This window comes from Culex pipiens, chromosome 2, assembly GCF_016801865.2.
Source record: "Culex pipiens pallens isolate TS chromosome 2, TS_CPP_V2, whole genome shotgun sequence".
Taxonomy (NCBI): domain Eukaryota; kingdom Metazoa; phylum Arthropoda; class Insecta; order Diptera; family Culicidae; genus Culex; species Culex pipiens.
In genome coordinates this window covers 168,018,424-168,038,730 of record NC_068938.1, presented here as the reverse complement: position 1 = coordinate 168,038,730, position 20,307 = coordinate 168,018,424, and the positions used below count along the sequence as shown (strand labels likewise).

The window sequence follows — 20,307 nt, the reverse complement described above, 5'->3', positions numbered from 1 at the left end:
ACTTGTTTGGAGCATTGTTGCGGCGTTCCCACGGGTGTCACAACCAGGGGGATGCTAACGGCAGCCATTGATCGAAAGATCGTGCTGTTTCGAAAGCCAACTGCATGAGCCAACTCTGAACATTCGATAATTAACCATTCAGCGCTAGATTAGCCTCGGAATTATTTTGGTACGTTCGTTTGAAGAGCCGGTGCGGCACTGAGTGCCGCACTCGTCGGTGTCAGTTTTGGTTCAATCGAACGTCATTTGTCAGTGCGCGTGGAACTCGCATGAAACTGAAAAAATATCGAGTGCGGCACTAGAGTTTCAGTTCCAAGATGGCGGCGAAACTCGTGCGGAACTAGCGCGAGTTTCTTCAAAGAAACACTTTGACAGCTCTGAGTGCGGCACTCAGTGTGGCACTAGCCATCAAACGAACGTACCATTAAATGGTACAAATTTTGTTTCCATTTTTGGGGTAAAAGTGCCATTTTTCTCACGAATTTCTGTATAAATTAAGTATCTGTAGTAACACCTAAAAAGTCTGTAAGAGACATGCCCAAAAATCTGACATCACGTTTCGGTTGTCAACAAAGAACGACGATAAAAGACGTCAGACGGCTAAAGACGCAAACACTGGAAAGAAATGCACGCAAAATTTGAATATCTTCGACTACAAATTCAAATTTGTTTGATTTATTTTTCTAATGACCCACGGTACGACCACGTGTGCTTCCTGCCGTTTAAACACCGCAGTCACTTGGGACCCCGTTTTGAACATGCATATTATGTTTTTAGAATTTTATTTATGAATTATTAGAATTTAAAAAAAATGTGATAGTTCGATATTATTTTTGGGAGAGAATAAATAAATTTTAGTAGATAACATTTTTTAAGCGGTGATTTTCGGATAAACACAATTAAACCATATTTTGTATTCTTTACAGTAATCTTTATTCATATCTGCACTGGAACAAGTCGTATAATATAAGTGTGAGATACTTTTCTATACCAAGTAATAAAAAATAATATGCTGTGATTTCATCCGTATTTCATCAATTCCGTTTCTGTGCTTCAAAACGCATAAAAATTAAATCAATCCAAATTAAACGGCAAAAATATAGTAATATGTAGCAGTTAATAATAATAATAAATAGCTCTCAGACAGGACTTTTTGCTCCGACGACGACTGCGGGTATCGTCTCATTCACTGTCGCTAAATCTAAAAATTTTACGCGTTACGTCATTTGGGGGAGGAAAATTTAAAAGTATTTGGGAGCTTTTGTTAAAATTTAAAGACTGTTAAAATCAATCAACTCAGTGTTAGTGGGTAGTAGGGAAAGAGAGAGAGAGAAAAAAAAAATACTTAAACGTTAGGATACACAGGGAAAATCACAGGGTAAAGAAGGTCGGTCGCGCGCGCGTTTTACCCTTATTTGCTTCTTTCTCTTTGGATAAATGTTTTTTTTTTTTTAATTGTTAAGAGTTAGTGGGGACGAAAGAAAGAACTTTGTGGAGATCGTCGTTTGAAGAGATGGTTGTGGAGCTCTTCGCTCTCTAGCTATTGATAGTTTACGTAGGCCTCGGCAGCTAGGGTGAACGGGATGCTGTGGTCGATTTCGCCGGGTCGGTAGGACAGCATCTGCGGTATTCGTTGCTGAATTGTGGGTGGCGGTGGAGGTGGCGTCGGTTTCTCCTTCGTCGTGGCGAGCAGATCGGTTGGGTATTGACCGACGAACGCCGCGGAGTCTTCCGTGGCCAGTTGCATGAGAGCGAGCGCACCCTGGAGCTTGCGGTTGGTTTCGATGGGTGGTTCGTTGAGCGGGCGTGCCGTGTCCTTGCTGGCCACCATCAGCACCGTCGGACGCATCTGGTTTGGGTTTGGCGGGATCGTCGTCGTCGTTTGGGGCTCGGTGCTTTGGTTGAGCTGTTGCTTGAGGGCGGCCGTTGAGGTGGTGCTCGAAAGGACTTGGGGAGTGATGATGCTCGGTTCGAGCGGTTTGGCCAGATCTTCCTGCCACGCGTCCCGGAGCCATCGCTTCTTGGGGTTGAACGTGAACCGGGTTGGGGGACCGCCGACGCCGTTGCCAGCAACGGCACATTCATCGCCGGATTCGTCCTCTTCTTGGCTGGTCGGTTCCTGCCACTGGATCAGCTTGGGGACGTTCGGTTTGGATTTCGCCGTGATCGGACTGGCGGCCAGGCCCAGCCCGGCGTTCATGTCCAGCTCGCACATCAGCCCCTTTCGGCTTTTGAACGGAGACCGCGGCGTAATCGGCGACTGGAACGCACTTCCGGCGTAGTTCTCGTTGTTCGTCGGCCCTGATCGATTCTCATTCTCGTTCTGGGACGCACTTCCGCCGCCGTGATGATGGTTAGCACTACGCTTCGGGGTCTTGCGGGTCGGCGTCCGATCCTCCCGCTCGAGCCGGTATTTTTCGAGCCACTTGAGCACTTCGCTGTTCTGCTCCGGGATGGACTGGATTACAAAGTCGTCGCACCGCTTCAGCGTATCGTACGGGTGGTCCGGACAGTGGCGGTTGGCGTGCGTAAACCTCATCTGGCAGTTGACGGCGGAACAGATGAACGGCCGCTCGCCCGTGTGCAGTCGTTGGTGCGTCTTCAGCTGGCCGGACTGGGTGAAGGCTCGCGTGCAACCCGGATAGTCACATTGGTAGGGACGTTCGCCTGGAAAAAGAGAAAGAAATTGTTAACATTGCAGCAAAAGCCAACTTAACTCAAAGTTGAGACATTCTTTTCAGTGTGTAATTTTGACAGATGACCCATGCAGCAAAAATGCAGCTTAAACTCATTAATCGATATGATTTATCTTAACGTGTAGAAATTCAACCAACTCAATCGTCTTGAATCATAATTTATTTAGTTGACTTAACCATGCCTTCATAATCATCAACATTTCAAGAATCCAACAGATTCTAATCCCATCCACAACTCACATCCGCACCACAAAGTTCAGCGTTGATGAAGAGATCTCCCCCATCTTACACGCTAAGATCGTAGTGGCGGCACCCAAAAAAATCAATTTAAACCACCTTTAATTTAAAAAATCTGCCTGCTTCCCACACCCTTCTTCCACGGTCTCATCCTGCGAGCTCTTTTCCTATATACGCGGCCAAGACCCGCGCGCGCGTAACACCGGTAGCTATTAAAAATCAGCAACAGATATACACACACGAAACCCCGGCCACGATCGTTCGGTTCACTTTTTTTTCGCGGTGGTTTTCTTTTTGGGGCTGTTTGGGCAGATTTTGGGGCTTTTTTATGTGCTTGAGAAGGGTCGTGAGGGTTGAAATTGTGTTCATTAGAAGAGCATGTTTAACAGTGTAAAGAAACTTGAAGAAAAAAAAAAATAGGTGTATCTAATCTAATCTAATCTAAAAAATAGGTGTATAACATTAAAAAAAAGTTACAAAAAATCCAAACTAATATTTAAAAATGTTTCAGAAGATGTTTTCTTGATGTTTTTAATGATTGTATTCTCTTCCATGACATCGTAGCTTGGATGGCACATCGACGAAAGAATGAAAATTATTTTTTAAATATTTTTTTTAAACACACGACATAGTTGCCTTTGGAAAACTTAAATATCTTTTTAATAACTTGAAGTCAGATCCGGATTTCTTTTTAATCAAAATATCAATTCAATAATTCGAACCCTTGATATCCGAAGGTGTCTAAAGAACATCGGAATCTACAGGGGAAGAAGGATGCGTGGACATACCGTATCATGCGCTCCGGATCAGTTATGATCTGGTATTTTTCTAGTGAGTGTTGTTGTAAGTGTCTATGTTTTATGCAATTTGAATGATACCAATAATCCTAATTACAAATAATAAATGATCATTTTGCCCTAATAGCCCCCATCATCCGTAGAACCCACCTTTTACATATTTCTGGGGCTCCGCAATAATTTCCCCGAGGGGGAACTTCGAACCAACCAACATGCAAAAGTAAATAGGTGTGCGTGTGCGAAACCTTACGTCAAGAAATTCGGCTGCTCATCAGTGGTGTTTTGGCTTTAAAACCCCATTTGCTTTGGCCCGGCGGCGGCAGCTTCGACATGCCGACGTATAAAATGCCAATCGCGGGGTTTGCTCTCTTTCGGGCCGAATAGAAGAGGCAGGAGAGATCAAATTTGGCCATCATCTGTGTGGCTGCACATAGAGAGATGTTTTTTTCTGATGTTGTCTGTGTAGTGGTCACAAAGACTACGAAGATCGCCAGCCCCGCAGCAGGAAGCAAATTTTGATGAACTGGAGAAGATCGCTGGTTTCCGTTTTAAGGGGTTTCTGGTGCGGGATGGAATAAAATATAAAGAAAAAGGCTCCAGCTTATGGATTTATGAGGGATGGTCAACTAGAAGTGGGACGATTCTTGGCGATCAGATCGTCAACAATTCGATGCATTTGTGCTCTCTTGTTCTAAGCTTGCTGGTTTTCCTATCGAGTTAGCATAAGAGAGCACAGAGGCATCGAAATGTAGAATCTTGATTTGGAAAATTAAATTTATTTTTTTAACTATTCTCATTATAATCTTCTTTGGTGTTGCTGGTACAAACAATTCGTGTAATGTTTTATTGAATAATAATTGTTAGATAGAGAAACAAAATTAAAAAGAAAAAAAAACAGAGGCCTTAAAAAATTTATTTAGATTGTCAATTAAAAAAAATCAACCTCAGGGATACCACCTGATTCGATTCCTTAGGCAAAAATAAGTAACTGTGAAAATTTTAGTCAAATCGGTTAAAGTTTAAGGGTCGCTATACATCGTTACAGATGGTGAAAAAAAAACCTTTTCATACAAAAACGTCTTCTTTAAATCGCTAATAACTCGTTAGGGTTAACTCGGATCGTTTTGCGGTCTTCGATAAAGTTGTTCGTCATACATAAGAATCTCACACTTGAAAACGATCCGATGCATTCAACGCTACCTTTTGGTGGATTTTTGAAATCTTTGTCTTTTCCCCATACATTTTTGCTAATTCTCCCATATAAACTTCAAGGACAAAAAGTGACCCTTAAACCTTAACCGATTTGGTTCAAAATTTGCACCGCTACTTATTTTACTTTATGAATTTCTCACCCATACAATGTTTTTGTGAAAACTGTTTTAGGAAAAGTAATTTCTAAATAAGTTAAAACAACTGTTAAGTACTTGAGGCATGAAAGAAAACATTTTCAATCTAAAATATAAAAAAAAAATCAAAATAACTATAACTTAATTTTAGATTTTAAGGTTGTTTGTTCTTCCGGAAACGCATGTTAAAAAAATATCGAAATATCCAAGAGTTCAAGCTTAAAAAATGTAAAAAAAAATTCTTCAAGGTTTATTTGGTGTATTTGATATTTAAAATAAATCCAAGTTTATTCATCTTGTTACATATGAACTATTTCTATGCGAAGTTTTTAAAGAGACAAATTCTTTAAACATATTAGAAAAGGCTTAAAATAGTTATAAATTTCTTCAATCTATTTTATCACTTTAACAATTTTTTTAATTATTTTGATATTTCCAAAAAGCAAACAAGTTTTTAAATTGCGGGCCAAAAATGTGTTTATTAAAAAAATAAAAGTTACGTTATACAGTACTTGTTCGGTAACTGGGCTGAGAACGTAGCCCAGTTACCGAATGCTGCTCGCTAACTGGGCGAACGCTAACAAAGGGACCATCGATGCATAATATTTTCTTGGTGAAATCTAACAATAAAAGTTACTCAAATTTATTTACAATGCTTACTTTTCATATTTCTTTAATTGTGACTTGAAATTGAATAAAAGTTTGAAAAAAGTTGTTATATTTATTGAACATGATTTTAGCATCCATTATCCCCTCGGTCATTTCGGTTTTTTTACGTTTGTCTGCTTTTTATCTGGGCCAGTTATCGAAAGCCCAGTTACCGAACAAGTACTGTATTTGGGAAAGAAATTTCAGGACAATTTCATCATTTCAAAACTAAATAAGAAAAAAATACATTTTCCCAATAGCTTTGCTTGAAAAAAAAAACCCCTTCAAAAAAAATCTGATTGATAATTTAACTATTCATAACTAAAATTTTAAATCCCAAAATACGTATTTTTCAATTTTAGATTTTTTTTAAAGTGTGTTAAAAAACATCGAATTTTCTAAAAAAAAAATTTTCTTTTGAAAATGTTGAAAAAAAAACGGATATTTTTATTTAATTATTTTTAAAGGCCGATTCGGTTTTGCAATCAAAAAGTATTTTATTTTTTTAAATACTGTTTTTGAGTATTTTTTTTCGTTTTTTTGCATTTTAAAAATCCTTGTTGATAGAAAAGCTCCCCAGAATTTATTTTTAAAGCTACATTTTTATTTCTTAAACTTTGAAAATTGGACAAAAAAGGTGCAGGTGGTTATGTTCTACATGACCAATATGACAAAGAACTTTGTACAAAACTCCTTAAGAATTATTCTATTATATTTTTTTTAAAAATCATTGCCTATTTATTTAATCCTGAATAATTTATTCCAATTAAATGTTTTCAATCTTTGGCAACTCTGTGGAAATAAATTGCCAAAACACGAAAATATTGCCAAAACAAGTATGGTTCGGAAAATGCCACGGAACCGGCCACTCTAGGTTCTGGCCACCACAATCAAAATGGTTATTTTCATGTCCAGTATCAAAAACCATGAATTTTGATACCCATATTGCCCCAAGTCGTATGGTTCGGTAAATGTCCCCCCGGAAGAACCTTCCCCAGGGCACTGGTCACTCCGGGTGTGGCCAATCCGGTCAAAATGGCCATTTTCATTACCAATTTCAAAAACCATGAATTTTGATACCCATATTGCCCCATGCTGTATGGTTCGATTAATGTCCCCCCGGTAGAACCTTCCCCAGGGCACTGGCCACTCCGGGTGTGTCCAATATCCTACCAATGTGGTCCCAACCCCATTGCCCCAAATCATTCTGGTTTTCCGGTGACCTTCCTAACAATCTTTATTAGAACAGAATTCCTCCCAAGTTGGTGCACAACCTATGTCTTGCAATGTGTGCGTGTGTGTGAGTAATAAAATTACCACCGTGGATCCGTCTTTGACGAAACCTCGTTAGGCACTGAAATTTTAAGAGGCTAAGTGCTAGCTTATATAGTTCGCATGAAATGTGGCAACAGTGGTGCCACATTCTCAAGTGAGAGTTTCGCGAAAGCAGGAGAGGAGGCAACATTTGCTACGTGCTTTCAGCCAATCAGCAGCCGGGATTTTTCCTGCATTCATTTTTTATTTTCATCTTAACTTTTAAGTACTTTAACAAAGTTTTATCAACTTTGTGAGGTAGTCAACTTGTACTTTAAGTCTTCCCCTTTCGTTTTGTGGGTAAAACATAAAGGTTGTTTGAATGGGGGGGAAGATATAAGCATTTGAAAAACGACACAAATCGTTACACTTTCGCTTCGCGAAATTTTGGATTGACACCCGTAGACAGTGCCCTTAGGACAAAGTTCTTTGTCAAAAATCGAATCGATTAAAATTAGTTTTTCAAAGTGTCAACTAATTAGCCTGTAATTTTTAACTGACGATATCTCGGAAACCATTGTATTGGTTTAATTTTCCATTTAAACAAAATTAAGCTTGTGAAATTTTCTAATTTTTCAATAAAAATAATTTGAAAAATGAAATGAAAGAATTGAAAAGGTCTACACAATTTTTTCTCATTTTCTATTTTAGAGCATCAAAAGAATGGTTGCAACCTTCTAAAAACCGTCCAACACCAAGCGAAGCTTATTTGGGGATACCATGGAGAATTTCCCTTATCCTCTTAAAAAAGTGAAGCATTGGCACTCCCCATCATCCAAATCCTATATTTTTGTCCTCAGGGGTGCAGTGGAGATGAGAGCTGCCGGGTGTCACGGTGTTGAGAATCTGTATCAGATAGAATTGATTGCTGAGTTTACTATCTAGAAAGAACAAAAGAGAGCAAAAGGGCATCGAACTGTCAATTCCTATGTAACTTAAGCATAAATCATCTTTACAAAAACATGACGAAATCCAGTCTGCAATCCACCAATCACTGTATCCAAACGCAGCGAATCTGTCAACGAGTCTTTGAAAAACAGATACGAAAAATGTCACACAAATTACGTAATTTTTTTTTAGGGAATTATGTTCAACTTTCCATGTTGAAAAAAAAGGTTTCCAACTATTTTAATTTAGATTATATTTTAAATTTGTTTTGGCGTGGAATAGTTTGTGTTCTAAGAAATGTAGATTTTTTTTGTTTAGTAATTCAGAACAAAGACTCCAATACTCCTTCCTCGTCCCGAAAAGGCAACACAAGCCTCACAATTCGCACAATACACGCAATTAAAGCTTATTACTTCTTACCGGGTTATGTTAAAAAGCGCTGCGAACACGTAAAATATATGCGAGTTCCGCTAAGAAGCCAAAAAAAGACGAAGCCAGCAAACAGCAGCTCGACTCGATCTGCATGTACTTTTAATTTTTGGCAGATGAAATTGTTATGTTTTCTCCGGCCACCATGTAACCATTTCGGGGCTGGAAAGTAAATAAAGTGTTTCCTTTTTCTCAGCACCAAGAAGAAAAAAATGCTACTTTGTGCGCCGCGCGCGCATCAAATTTTGAGGTTGATTTCATTTCGATCGAGTCGAGCGTGTGCGGCAATTTTTAAATTGCAAATTTTTCTTCAAGTCTTCATTTGCAAACTACCGTTTGACTTGGAATCGGAACGGGGAGGCATTTAAAAAGAAATAACTTTCTACGCGCAGTAAAACTTTCATCCTTTTTTTCAACGAAAAAGGAAAACAAAGCGTCCCAGAACGGAACGCAACAAAGAGTACAGTAAAAGAGGGATAATCACGTGAGGACGAACGCTACGTTCTCGTATTCTCATTCAAATGCGTTGCAGGACGAGGGCAAACAACGAATCCATCCGGAATCGTCCTTTTTATACCTGTCCCATTGTTGTACAATCTCCGAGTCCCTTTACCGAGCGTCCCTCGAGGGTTGCTTCACAAAAGAATTCTAGCTTGAATAGTGCCAAATATAGAAAGCTTCCCTAAATTTAGGGTGAGCCCTAAAGGTACACCTTTTAAACAAAAAAAAGTATCCTCCTCGCAGCGAACACGTGCAAAACGAGTTTTGGTGTTGTTTGGGGTGCGCACCAGGATTAAAACGTGGTTCCAACGTGATACACCATGCCTTCGGTGTTTGAAAGAATGTGTCGAGTCATATACGATCCTGTTGGATCGGAGAATCCTGTTTTTGGCTTTTTGTTTCCCAAATATGTCTCTTTTAGGAGGGGTTCCTTCCAGGAACATTAAATCCAGCCCAAGACGTTCAAGGTTCGCTGCATGTTCCATGCTCGTTATTCAAATTGGAAAACCTTGTCTTATTTTGCTGTACATCTCTCGCCACCATCTGGTTGGCCTTCGTTCATTCATCAAACACTCTCCAATATGTAAAGCTATACCAAGCTATTATCCCTCCCTAATTAAGGTTCGCTTGCCTAGTCTTGCGAAGCCTTCCCTGAAGATCTCGCGCGATTTTCTTTCCAGCTCGCTGGCTCGATTCTCGCAGAATTTGCTTGGATTATGGTTTTCTTCTCTCCCCTCGCGTTCGCGCACGCCTTTGAATGTATTCGTGTGAGTGTGATGGTATTTCGGTCGGTCCCCTTTTTCCTGAACCATTCCACACATAACAGCGCCGCAGAGTTCAACGCAAGGGGAAGCTGGCAGCAACAGGCTGTTGTTTACGCCAATTTTTCCTTCTGCGTGCTTCTTCGGCGTGGCAACGTCGTAGTTTACGACCGCGCCATAGCTGCTTCGCGTTAAATGGCTTAAATCGCTCTCCGGGCTTTGCCACATGTGTGTGCGTGCTTGAAATCCATGTTCGCCGTAATAGTTTCGCTTGTAAGTTCTGCGAGTGCTTCATTTTCGGGCCTTCTTTCCGGAGCAATAAACCAGGAAAGAGGTACGCGGGGTTGGCTGTTGCATGGTTCTTGGAGAGTGGCTTATTAATTCGCGTTGTGTGCAATTATTTAGCTTTGCCGGTGGGTCTCCTAGAGCGAGGAAAATGGAACCTTTGGGTTGACTGAGCGGGGAATTTTCCTTCAGGGATACTGGATAGCATGTGAATAATATGTCCATCCAGCAATATGCATCTTTTATGGAGATGCTCACCTTTCATCTGCGTCTTTCTTGGAGATACTACTCAGCTTCCTCTTGTATTTGATATTCAGGATATCATGCGAATATACTGTTGTTACTTGATCATGTTCTTCCAGCAATCTGCATCTTTCTTGGAGACACTTTTCATCTTTCTGTTGTATTTAGTATTCAGGATATCATGCGAATAAACTGTTGTTACTTGATCATGTTCTTCCAACAATCTGCGTCTTTTTTGGAGATACTACTCAGCTTCTTGTTGTATTTGGTTTTCAGGAGATCATACGAAAATACTGTTGTTACTTGATCAACAATCTGCGTCTTTCTTGGAGATACTGCTCAGCTTCTTGTTGTATTTGGTTTTCAGGATATCATGCGAATATACCGTTGTTACTTGATCATGTTCTTCCAACAATCTGCGTCTTTCTTGGAGATACTACACAGCTTCCTCTTGTATTTAGGATATCATGCGAATATACTGTTGTTACTTGATCATGTTCTTCCAACAATTTGCGTCTTTCTTGAAGATACTTCTCAGCTTCCTCTTGTATTTGGTATTCAGGATATAGTGCGAATAAACTGCTGTTACTTGATCATGTTCTTCCAACAATCTGCGTCTTTCTTGGAGATACTACTCAGCTTCTTGTTGTATTTGGTATTCAGGATATCATGCGAATATACCGTTGTTACTTGATCATGTTCTTCCAACAATCTGCGTCTTTCTTGGAGATACTCCTCAGCTTCAGAATCCTAGAAAAGCTAAAAAATAATTATGAACAAACAGATATGTAATAAAGTGCAACACATTCCCTACCATGAATCAGAAGTCCGTGATAGGGAAATGCTATTTTTCTCAATTAAGCCCATTTCCCATAAAAAAAATCCCCTGAGCTGCCTAACTGCATCGGAGAAACCGCGGCATAGAAAAAAAAAACGCCTACCGTCACAAATACGAGATTCCACCGCCAACAACAACAAAAAAGTGTAACCCCAAAAGCCAGCTTTTAAACGCGCACACACACACACGTACGCGGAAATGTGCAACCCCAATTCCGCACCACAACAAAACAGTGGCCAATTTAAAAAGCTTCTTTCTTCCGTGCCGACCCACAACACACACACAGACACATTCAGCCCGAGGTGTGTTATCTGCAAAATTTTGGCAATGCGGCCGCCTCTCCCCGATACGGTTGGACGGTCTCTCAGGTTGATTGCAGATGCTGTCGACGGAGCGGCCAAATTTCAGCAGCAGCACCCGGACCAGATGGGAGACCACCGAAAGGAGGGGGAATAAAGACGAAAAGAAGGAAAAAAAAAAACTTGAAGAAAATGGAAAAAGGCGAATAATTTACGAAATTGGGGTCCCCCCGGGTTCTGGGTTGTGGTCGTCGCAGCAGGTGTTTAAAACCTGCTCCAACCTGCTCGGGCACGTTGCATAGGACGGGACTGGTGTTCTGCTGTGTAGCATTTAACTAGGAATGGCCGATAGGGTCAGCTTTTGTTGGTCAGGATCAATACACAAAGATTATTTTTATATTAAAACTGGAGTTGATTTGATGTAGCAATCAAAGTCTTTAAAAACTGTCCCTTTAAAAAAAATTAGAACAGACATCAACAAGAATTTCAGGTTCTTGAAAATTGCACATCGAAGTAGGCCACTTTACAGCCAACCAGTATTTTGAAAAAAAAAAAAAGAAATGAAATCGAATAACAAGACAAAAAATGACATCAAATGAAAGTTAGAGCTTGGTGGCGCATTCAGAATACTTTTCCTCTGATTTTAACATGACTCAACTTATTCTAGAGGGGAAATTGTTGCTAGAAGTGGAGGGTAGTTTTACAAAATCATCCTTTTGAAAAATCTACGGAACAGGATGCTATAACATTTGTCCACGTAGGCTATGTCAGGACAGGTATTTTCAATTACTGGCACTCGTAAAATAAGTTGAATTGCTAAAGAATACCAGCTTAATTAAAGGTTCTCAACTATGAAGTCCGTGTTTGAGAAACGATACGTTGATTTTTGTTACACAGATCTCCGAACTTAAGAGAAGCGCAAGTATCCAGCTTTTGAAGCGAAAATGGCGTTCGAATGGTGAACGCCCGAAACGTCAAAATCACGCAGTGGTACCAACATTACGAAAAAAGTGTGCCATGGCTTGATAGTCGCATTTTTTTTCTAATGTTGGTGCTACTGCGCGATTTTGACATTTCGGACGTTCAACATTCGAACGCCATCTTCGCTTAAAAACCTGGATAGATAGCTGGTTACCGACCGCTCGGCTGTTCAGATTTCGGTAAAAAAAATCCGAGTATCAGTGTTGTAAAAACATAAAATGTTTTAGTTCCCAATTCTCAGCAAAAATAATTTCCAATCTAAATACAATCCAAAATACAATCCCGCGTGACATTCAGCTTTTATCTCTCATTTCAGCATTCATCATCATTCCCCCTCAACAGAGCGCAGCCACAAAAGCCGCCACAAAACAAAATTTGCCGACGCAGCCAGTTAAAGCAGGGTGGCCACCAGATTTCGATTTTCAATTTCCCGGTTTTTTCCCGGTTTTCTCCCAAGACTAGATGGAATTTTCCGGAATGTTTTTAAACCAAATTACAATGTTTTTTAGGCTACCGTTGGTATCAACATACTTTTGGAACGCATACATTCGGTTCAAAATTTGAGCTCCTCAAGAAAGCTTCCTAATATTTTGAGTTCAAAGTAAGTAAGTTGAAAACGAAGCCGTTTTTATCTGTTTCCAATCCAAACCTCTAATTTCCCTAATGATTGGGATTTTTCATCATCATGCTCTACAAATTTTACAATTAAAAAATAAAAAAACGTTTTTATTTTTTAGAATAACATAAATTAGGAAATGGCATTTACAATTAATTAATTTTGCAGGAAAGATTTGAAAAAATACATTGTTAACAACATTTATATAAAGGCTCGTAAAGTTTCTTTGAAAAAATGCTTTGTGTTTTCAAGAAGAACGATTCTTCCAAGAATTATCAATTTCTGTGAATCAATTATTTTTTTTTGGGTAAAATTATGTGAGTACTTTCTTTTTAACCAAAAAAAAAGTATTTTTAAATCATTAGTCCAAACAAAAATGTATAAACTTTGGCAGCAGTGCAGGAAAAGTTCCATACAAATGTAAAAAAATCGGTAGCTTGAAACTTTTTTTTATCGACCTAGTATCTTCGGTAAGTTTGTATGTATTGATGGGATAAATTTTCGAAAATAATTTTAATTAAAAAAAACTGTCTAAAAACCCCAAAAAACAAAATGGTAAAAAATCGTAAAAAATGACCGTACTGCGATTTTTTTATTGAAAGTTTTTGTCCCTTCAAAGTTTCAAAAATCATCTAAGTTTCAATGGAAAATTTAGTGCAATCAGCTGAATCCATCCATTCCCTAACGTTTGAAATCATTTTTAAGCATGTTTGGGTTGATTTAATAATCTTTTGAATTTTTTTAAAATTTTCGGTCTTTCGCAAGAAGTTTTTTTTGTTGAAATATTTGTTTTCGTCTAATATTAAATACATTTTTGGAAGACTAATGATTGCAAAACAACTGAATTTTCATCGAATTTTTCATTTCTACCAACATCTCCCATAATTATTTTTTTATTTTTTATTTTATATCAATTTCTGATGACGGACGAATAGTTTTGGAACAGAGATTTTTGAAAATGCCCAAACTTTAAACATGCTATTTAAAAGTACTTTTAAAGAATTTGTAGCTATTTTCAATAAAAAAATAATTCTATTTTATCTTTATAAAATCGAATAGTTGAGAAAATTCTTTACTGCTTTCTTTGGAGGAAAAATCTTGATCTTCATATTAAAAAAAAAATCCTGATTTTAATTTTATGCAAAGCTAATATTTTAGCAAAGAAAGGTCGAATTGACAATATCCAAATAATGAAACATAAGATTTTTTTCACAAATATTTTGAATGTTTTTAATTAAATGGTAGTTGGCAAAATTAACAAATTTGAAACAAATATTCGTATAAAAAAAAAAGATTAAACTCTAAAACGGTGCACTTTATTTAAATTCTTAAAATTTCTTAACGATGCAAATTATAGGTTTATCATTCAAATATGTTGTAAAACATTTTCTGATTAGTCAAAAATAATTCGCCCGTAAATCAATGCACCTTAAATATGGTTGTCAGTTTTTTGCTTCAAATCAATTTTTTTTTCTTCTCTTAAATATTTTGTTTGGGACAAATGTCCGCCATTACGGGGTTTTTCTTACGGACTCACTGAGACCGCTGCTGTAGAGAAAAAAAATGCTTTATTAAAAAAAAAACAAATTCGCCAAGTAAAAATATCAAAGGATACAACAGAAAAAAAACATTCATAGCCAAGAAGCATGAGTCTATTAAACAAATTCAAACATAGTTTTCGCGAATTCTTCATTTACAATAACAGGAATAATATTCTATTTGAGAAAAGAACATAGGGGTAGGGGGGGCAGAATGGACCGCCTAAGGAAAATGCACCAAAAAACCATAGAAAAACATAAAAATTTATGAATCCAGTGTAGTAGGCTTATGCTTTGGAATGTTCCCTTCAATGTTGTATACTTGGTTGATAAAAATTTTTTACTTACAACTGTTTTTGAGCCACTTTAAAAAAAAAAGTTTTTTCGACTAACTTTCCAGGGTGCGGGGCAGAATGGACCACCCTGCGGGGCAGAATGGGCCACCTTAGAAAACAAGCCAATTCTTCTAATACAACGTTGAAGGGTGATAAAAAATTACTTGAGGGACCTTTCCATTATAGTTTCCATGAAATTTGATCACTTTTATAAAAATAGTAACTTAAAAAAAACAAAGGTTTTTGAAAATAGTGTAAATATGTCGAAAAAAGATACTATTTTTACAACTAAGCGTCGAAACAACTAAAAAATCAACTTTTGTTGCATTAAACGTGATTTGTGAAGCTACCAGGAGAGAAATAATCCATTTAGCTCAAATTTTTTAACTTTTGATTGTTTTTATAAGGCAGGAAAAGGGTGGTCCATTCTGCCCCCAAGTGGATTTTTATTTGACACATCCACCACCAAGCCTCTAAATGATTTTAAGGTTCCGTTGTTGTTTGTATACCTTGGTAGTAGCATCTAGTAACGTTATAAGCATTGAGCAAACTTTTCCAAACAATCCAACTTTTCAGAAAGCTTATTTAAAAACCTCGAAATAAACAACATTTCCGTGGTTTTTCAAATAAATTTACATTTTCGCTCATAATTCGAAAAATACAATGAATTCAAATGTCGTTTTTGGTATGGTGAAGTTATTTGACGTCCTTTATAAGACCCTTGCCTTACAATTGGTCTAAATTCATTCTAAAGCCTAAAACCAAGGGTGGCCCATTCTGCCCCCCTGGTCCATTCTGCCCCCCTGCCCCTATTGAATGCATTAAAGAGGCTTTAGTCAAATTTTAACTAAACTTAAAATATTTTCCCGGTTTGTCAGTCAAATTCCCGAGTTTTTCCCGGTTTTCTCCCGGTGGATAAAATTCCCGGTTTTTTCCCGGTTTTCCCGGTTTTTTCCCGAGGTGGCCACCCTGAGTTAAAGGGGACGTAATGCATGGTCAGTTCCCAATTCTCCTCTCAAGTTATTTTTTTGCGGTTTTTTGAGAAAACAAAACAATCTTCGGCGAGTATGCGAAAACGAGGCAAAGAGAAGGAATGATAAAAAGATAATGCTCATGCTGGCAATCACGATACAATACAGCTTCAAGTACCAGGATTTTGTAATTTTCAGGATTTTGTAATTTTAATTTATAATATAATTTAAATTTTTATTTAGTTAATTTGTCACAAGAGCCTGCCGTTTATGAGCCATTCTCTGAGATTTCAGTAATTCGTTTTTTTTTGTATTTTTTAGTCCGGCTGAAACTTTTTTGGTGCCTTCGGTATGCCCAAAGAAACCATTTTGCATCATTAGTTTAGTTAGTCCATTTAATTTTCCATACAAATTTTGCAGCAGCCCATACAAAAATGATATATGAACATTCAAGAATCTGTATCTTTTGAAGGAATTTTTTGATCGATTTGGTGTCTTCGGCAAAGTTTTAGGTATGAATAAGAACTACACTGAAGAAAAATATACACGCTAATTTTTTTTTGGTAATTTTTAATTTTACTTTTTGTCACTAAAACTTGCAAAAAACACCTTTTTTCTGATATTTTTTTTTTTGTTATTATTATAGAGACTTTACACCATTGTGCATTCATCTCTTCAAGGTGGATAGTGAAAGAGGAAAGATTACAGAGTTCAAAATCACTTCAATAATTATTACCATGCCTTTTTTCTAACGATTTCTGTCTATGTTTCAAATATTTAGCGGAATATTTAAAGAGTGAATTATCAAGTTCTTCAAGTTTATCTTCGTCCTCTTCTTCCAGGGATTTAGAAGTTATCTCACAACACTTTTTCTTATAATATTTTGCTTTTATGACATCTTCGTCTTCTTCATCTGTTTCTTCTGCAGCCATCTCTCTTCGTTTTTTTGATAGTTCGTCTTCCGCGTCCAAATATGCCTGTAAGCGCTTTCGGCGGCGGGTGTGCTTAGAAAGCACGGTTTCGAATCCATCGTTGTCTTCTTCGTCAATTTCACTTGTTTCCATTGCATTTTGTTCTGGTTTACTGTTGTTGCTTTTACTGCTGCTGCTGCTTGGCTCGGGTTCAATCGGTTGTGTACTGCTTTTTTGGTTCACCTTTTTACTCGAATCCGCACATTTTTTGTTCTTTGCTTTGAGTTTACAAAGCGATTTTTTGCCTATAATCGTCACTGCTGCAGCAGCATTGTTTACAGTGATTGATTTCGGCGTTGGCTGTTTCAGCAACATCCGCAGGGTCCGAACTCCATTTGGGATCCCTGGGAAGAAGTTAATCCAGCGGTCGTTGGCGATGGTCAAAACTTCGCCGTATTTACTCATCACTTTGACTACGTCATCATTGCTTATGCCTAGAGGTAGGTCAAGCACACGAACTTCCGTAGCGTTGTTGTCCATGTAAATCGGGATTTTGCAACCCTGATATACCAGAGGTTTGTCGATGATGGACGAGGCCATTGCTGAGTCGGCGAACTGCAACACGGCTATTTTTCTTCTATTGCATAATTGCAATGCTCGCAAGTTTTCTTGGTTTACTTGAAGGTCTGCGAGAAATTTTTTTACAAGCTTTGGGCTTGGTTGGTTTTGGAGTTGACAAAAATCCAGAACCACACTGTTTTTGTCTACGGTGCACATTTTAAAAAAAGCGGCGACGCGCACACAAACTGCGGACTGGCGTTGAGAATGCGACTTGTAAGGTCGGCGGTTACTTTGCAACTGTGATATGTTTTATGTACCATCTAATGCCAACTTTTCAGAAATTTCAGAACGGGCAAAAAATCATTGACCGAGTCATGAAATTTTGAATCAATACTGATTTTTTTTTCCAAAAAAAACGAAGTATAGATCGCAACAATTTTTAAATTTAATTTTTCGATGTAAAATCGAAATTGCAATCAAAAAGTACTTAGGTGAAATTTTTAAAAGGGGACCGTTTCAAGTTTTAGCCATTTTTAGGAAACTTTTTTGAAAATAGTCGCAGTTTTTCATTTTTTTTTAATAAGTGCCCATGTTTGCTCACTTTTGAAAAAAAAAAAAAAAAAAAGCTGAAAATGTTTCTATATTTTGCTTTTTTGAACTTTGTTGATACGATCCTAAGGGTTGCTGAGATATTGCTATGCAAAGATTTAAAAACAGGAAAATTGATGTTTTCAAAGTCTAACCCAAACAACCTTGCAAACAACCCACCATTTTCTAATGTCGATATCTCAGCAACTAATGGTCCGATTTTCAATGTTAAAATATTAAAGTTTCGTGAAATTTTCCGATCTTTTCGAAAATAATATTTTAATTTTCAATTTTTTTTATCAAGACTAACGTTTCAAAAGGGTCAAACATTCAATAATACGCCCTTTTGAAATGTTCAGAATTTCCATTTTTGTATGGGCAGCTGCCAAATTTGTATTGAAAATTAAATGGAAAAACTAGGAATGATGCAAAATGGCTTTTTTTTGGGCATACCGGAACAAAAAAAAAATGAAAATTTCAAGTTATTTTTAAGTACCGTCAACTGGGGCGAATGGGGACACATGGGGCGAATTGGGACTGCAGTTTTAACCATGTAAGAGCACAATATTTTTATTGTTCTGTTTGGTTTCGGGTAGAACAGACTCAGATCAACAAAATGTGTACATCCATTTCCAAATTTAAATCCTTTAAGTGCTCTAAACACAGCTGTCCCTATTCAGACTGTAGTCCCGATTCGCCCCAGATGACGGTAGGTATTAGACAACGGCAAACAAACATACAATAGATAGTTGATGTGTTTGTTAGAAACATGCTTGCTCACTTCGTATTGAGCTATTTAGCACGCGATTTCAATTTAAAACGCATTTTATTAGCTGTAATTGAACGTCATAGTGGTGATATGGCAACATTAGAAGCACGACGGAGTAAGATGCAATTCCCTAGTTTGCGGAGAACTCGCAAACAAAGCAAAATGTATGCAGGGCCTTACGTTTCTACAAACAAAGCAAGCAAACAAACAAAGCGAACATACTCTCAAAAAGTGCGAATTGGTTTGTCATAGTGTAATACCTCCTTCAGATTTTTTTTAATATCATAAAAAGTAATTTAAAACCTATTTTGACTTTCTTGCAAGACACTTAGACTTTTTACCGAATTCGGTAGAGTTTACCGAATTTAAAACTACACAGTTCGGTAAACCGAAAATTACCGAATTCGGTAAAAAGTAACCGAAATTCGGTAATGAAGTTGATTTTTGTTCAACGTACAATCGAAAATCGGTAAAATTTTGTTCATTTTGACAGATGGTTTACCGATCTAAACTTTACCGATTTTTCAACGACCGAATTCGGTAAAAAATTTCAGTGATATCTTGCAGTCATTTAAATTAAAATAATAAAAATAACACAAAAACTGTGACTTTTTCCAAAAATAATCAGTAAAAACAACCAACAATCAAGACTTACCGGTGTGCGTCCGCAGGTGCGCCTGCAGTGATTTCTCCCGCGGGAAGACCCGGTTGCAGTAACGGCACTTGATCGCCGACGGTGAAATGGAACCTTCCACCATCAACGTGGTGAGTGCCTCCGATCGGGGCCGGCCCCGTTTATTCTCGAGCTTTTCCGCCGAACTGGAACCGCTGGCATTAAGCCCACCACCGGAATGATGATGGCTTTTCCAGCTTCCGGACGGAGGCGATCCGCACGCCGAAACCGGACTGGTCAGGCTTTCCGGAGGCCACCCAAGGACGCCCCCGCCGGACGAAGCTGAACCGTACTGGTGGAACTGCTTCGAGTCACTGCCGGGCGTTCCGGGAAAGGACGACGGTCCGAACATGGTGGCCGGATTGCCCGAACCGCCGGAAGGCGGACTGCTCACGTACTGTTGTGATGAAAGTGACGTTTTAATCCGTTTTGGTGTATCCATTTTTATTTGTGTGTCTCCTCTCTGTTTTGCGCAAGTTTCTTCTTGTTTTGGGCCAAACCAATCCAACTGGAAGTTGATCTATTTTAAAAACAATTCACTCAAAAATCACAACGCACTGACGCGTAACTTTACACGCAACGCGTCGCGACGAATAAAATCCGCACAAAAAAAATGCCCAAATACGACGCCTTTTTCGTTTGCACCGCTGGCATCCATTTAACTTTTTTTAAACCTCAAGACCGCATTTGCTTCTTCTTTGTTTTGTTTTACTTTTGCTCTTTGCTTTAAACACGACGCGACGCGCACACGCAACTTGCTCGGCGCAGGTTTCCCAATCGACTGAATTCAAAAATAATTTCGGGGCTTTAAAAGCGCGCGAAAGCAGGGTTGCACAAAAGGAGAAAACGTCACACGCAGCGCAGCAGACGTCTTGCGGGATGACGTGTGGGCAGAACGGTTTTCGGTGACGGGAAGTTGTCATCGCGGGTGAGTTGCGTGAACGTGTTCCGTGAATAAGGATTTTTGACGGAGGTCTACGTTGCTTACTTTATTCTTCATTTAATATATCCAGAGTTTTTGCCTTCCTCACCTCACTGAGGCAAGGCTATAAAATCCAGGGCTGTGGAGTCGGAGTCGGAGT

General features: G+C 38.4%; 1 protein-coding gene across 1 annotated transcript; it reads right to left on the bottom strand.

Moving 5' to 3' along the window:
- Nucleotides 1–909: 909 nt before the first annotated feature.
- LOC120427049 (metal regulatory transcription factor 1-like) lies at nucleotides 910–20,016 on the bottom strand. The gene is made up of 2 exons (XM_039591881.2): nucleotides 19,208–20,016; nucleotides 910–2,667 (listed from the first exon to the last, which is right to left on the bottom strand). The coding sequence occupies exons 1-2, from the start codon at nucleotides 19,665–19,667 to the stop codon at nucleotides 1,541–1,543; spliced, it is 1,587 nt and encodes a 528-aa protein (XP_039447815.1). The 5' UTR covers nucleotides 19,668–20,016; the 3' UTR covers nucleotides 910–1,540.
- Between the last annotated feature and the right edge of the window lie 291 nt (nucleotides 20,017–20,307).

Bases quoted from the DNA above. Each gene is read 5' to 3' on its own strand.
- LOC120427049 (XM_039591881.2), bottom strand. From the start codon at position 19,667: ATGGATACACCAAAACGGATTAAAACGTCACTTTCATCACAACAGTAC. The intron at 2,668-19,207 runs GTAAGTCTTGAT...CTCTTTTTCCAG, and splicing joins GCACCTGCGGACGCACACCG to GCGAACGTCCCTACCAATGT.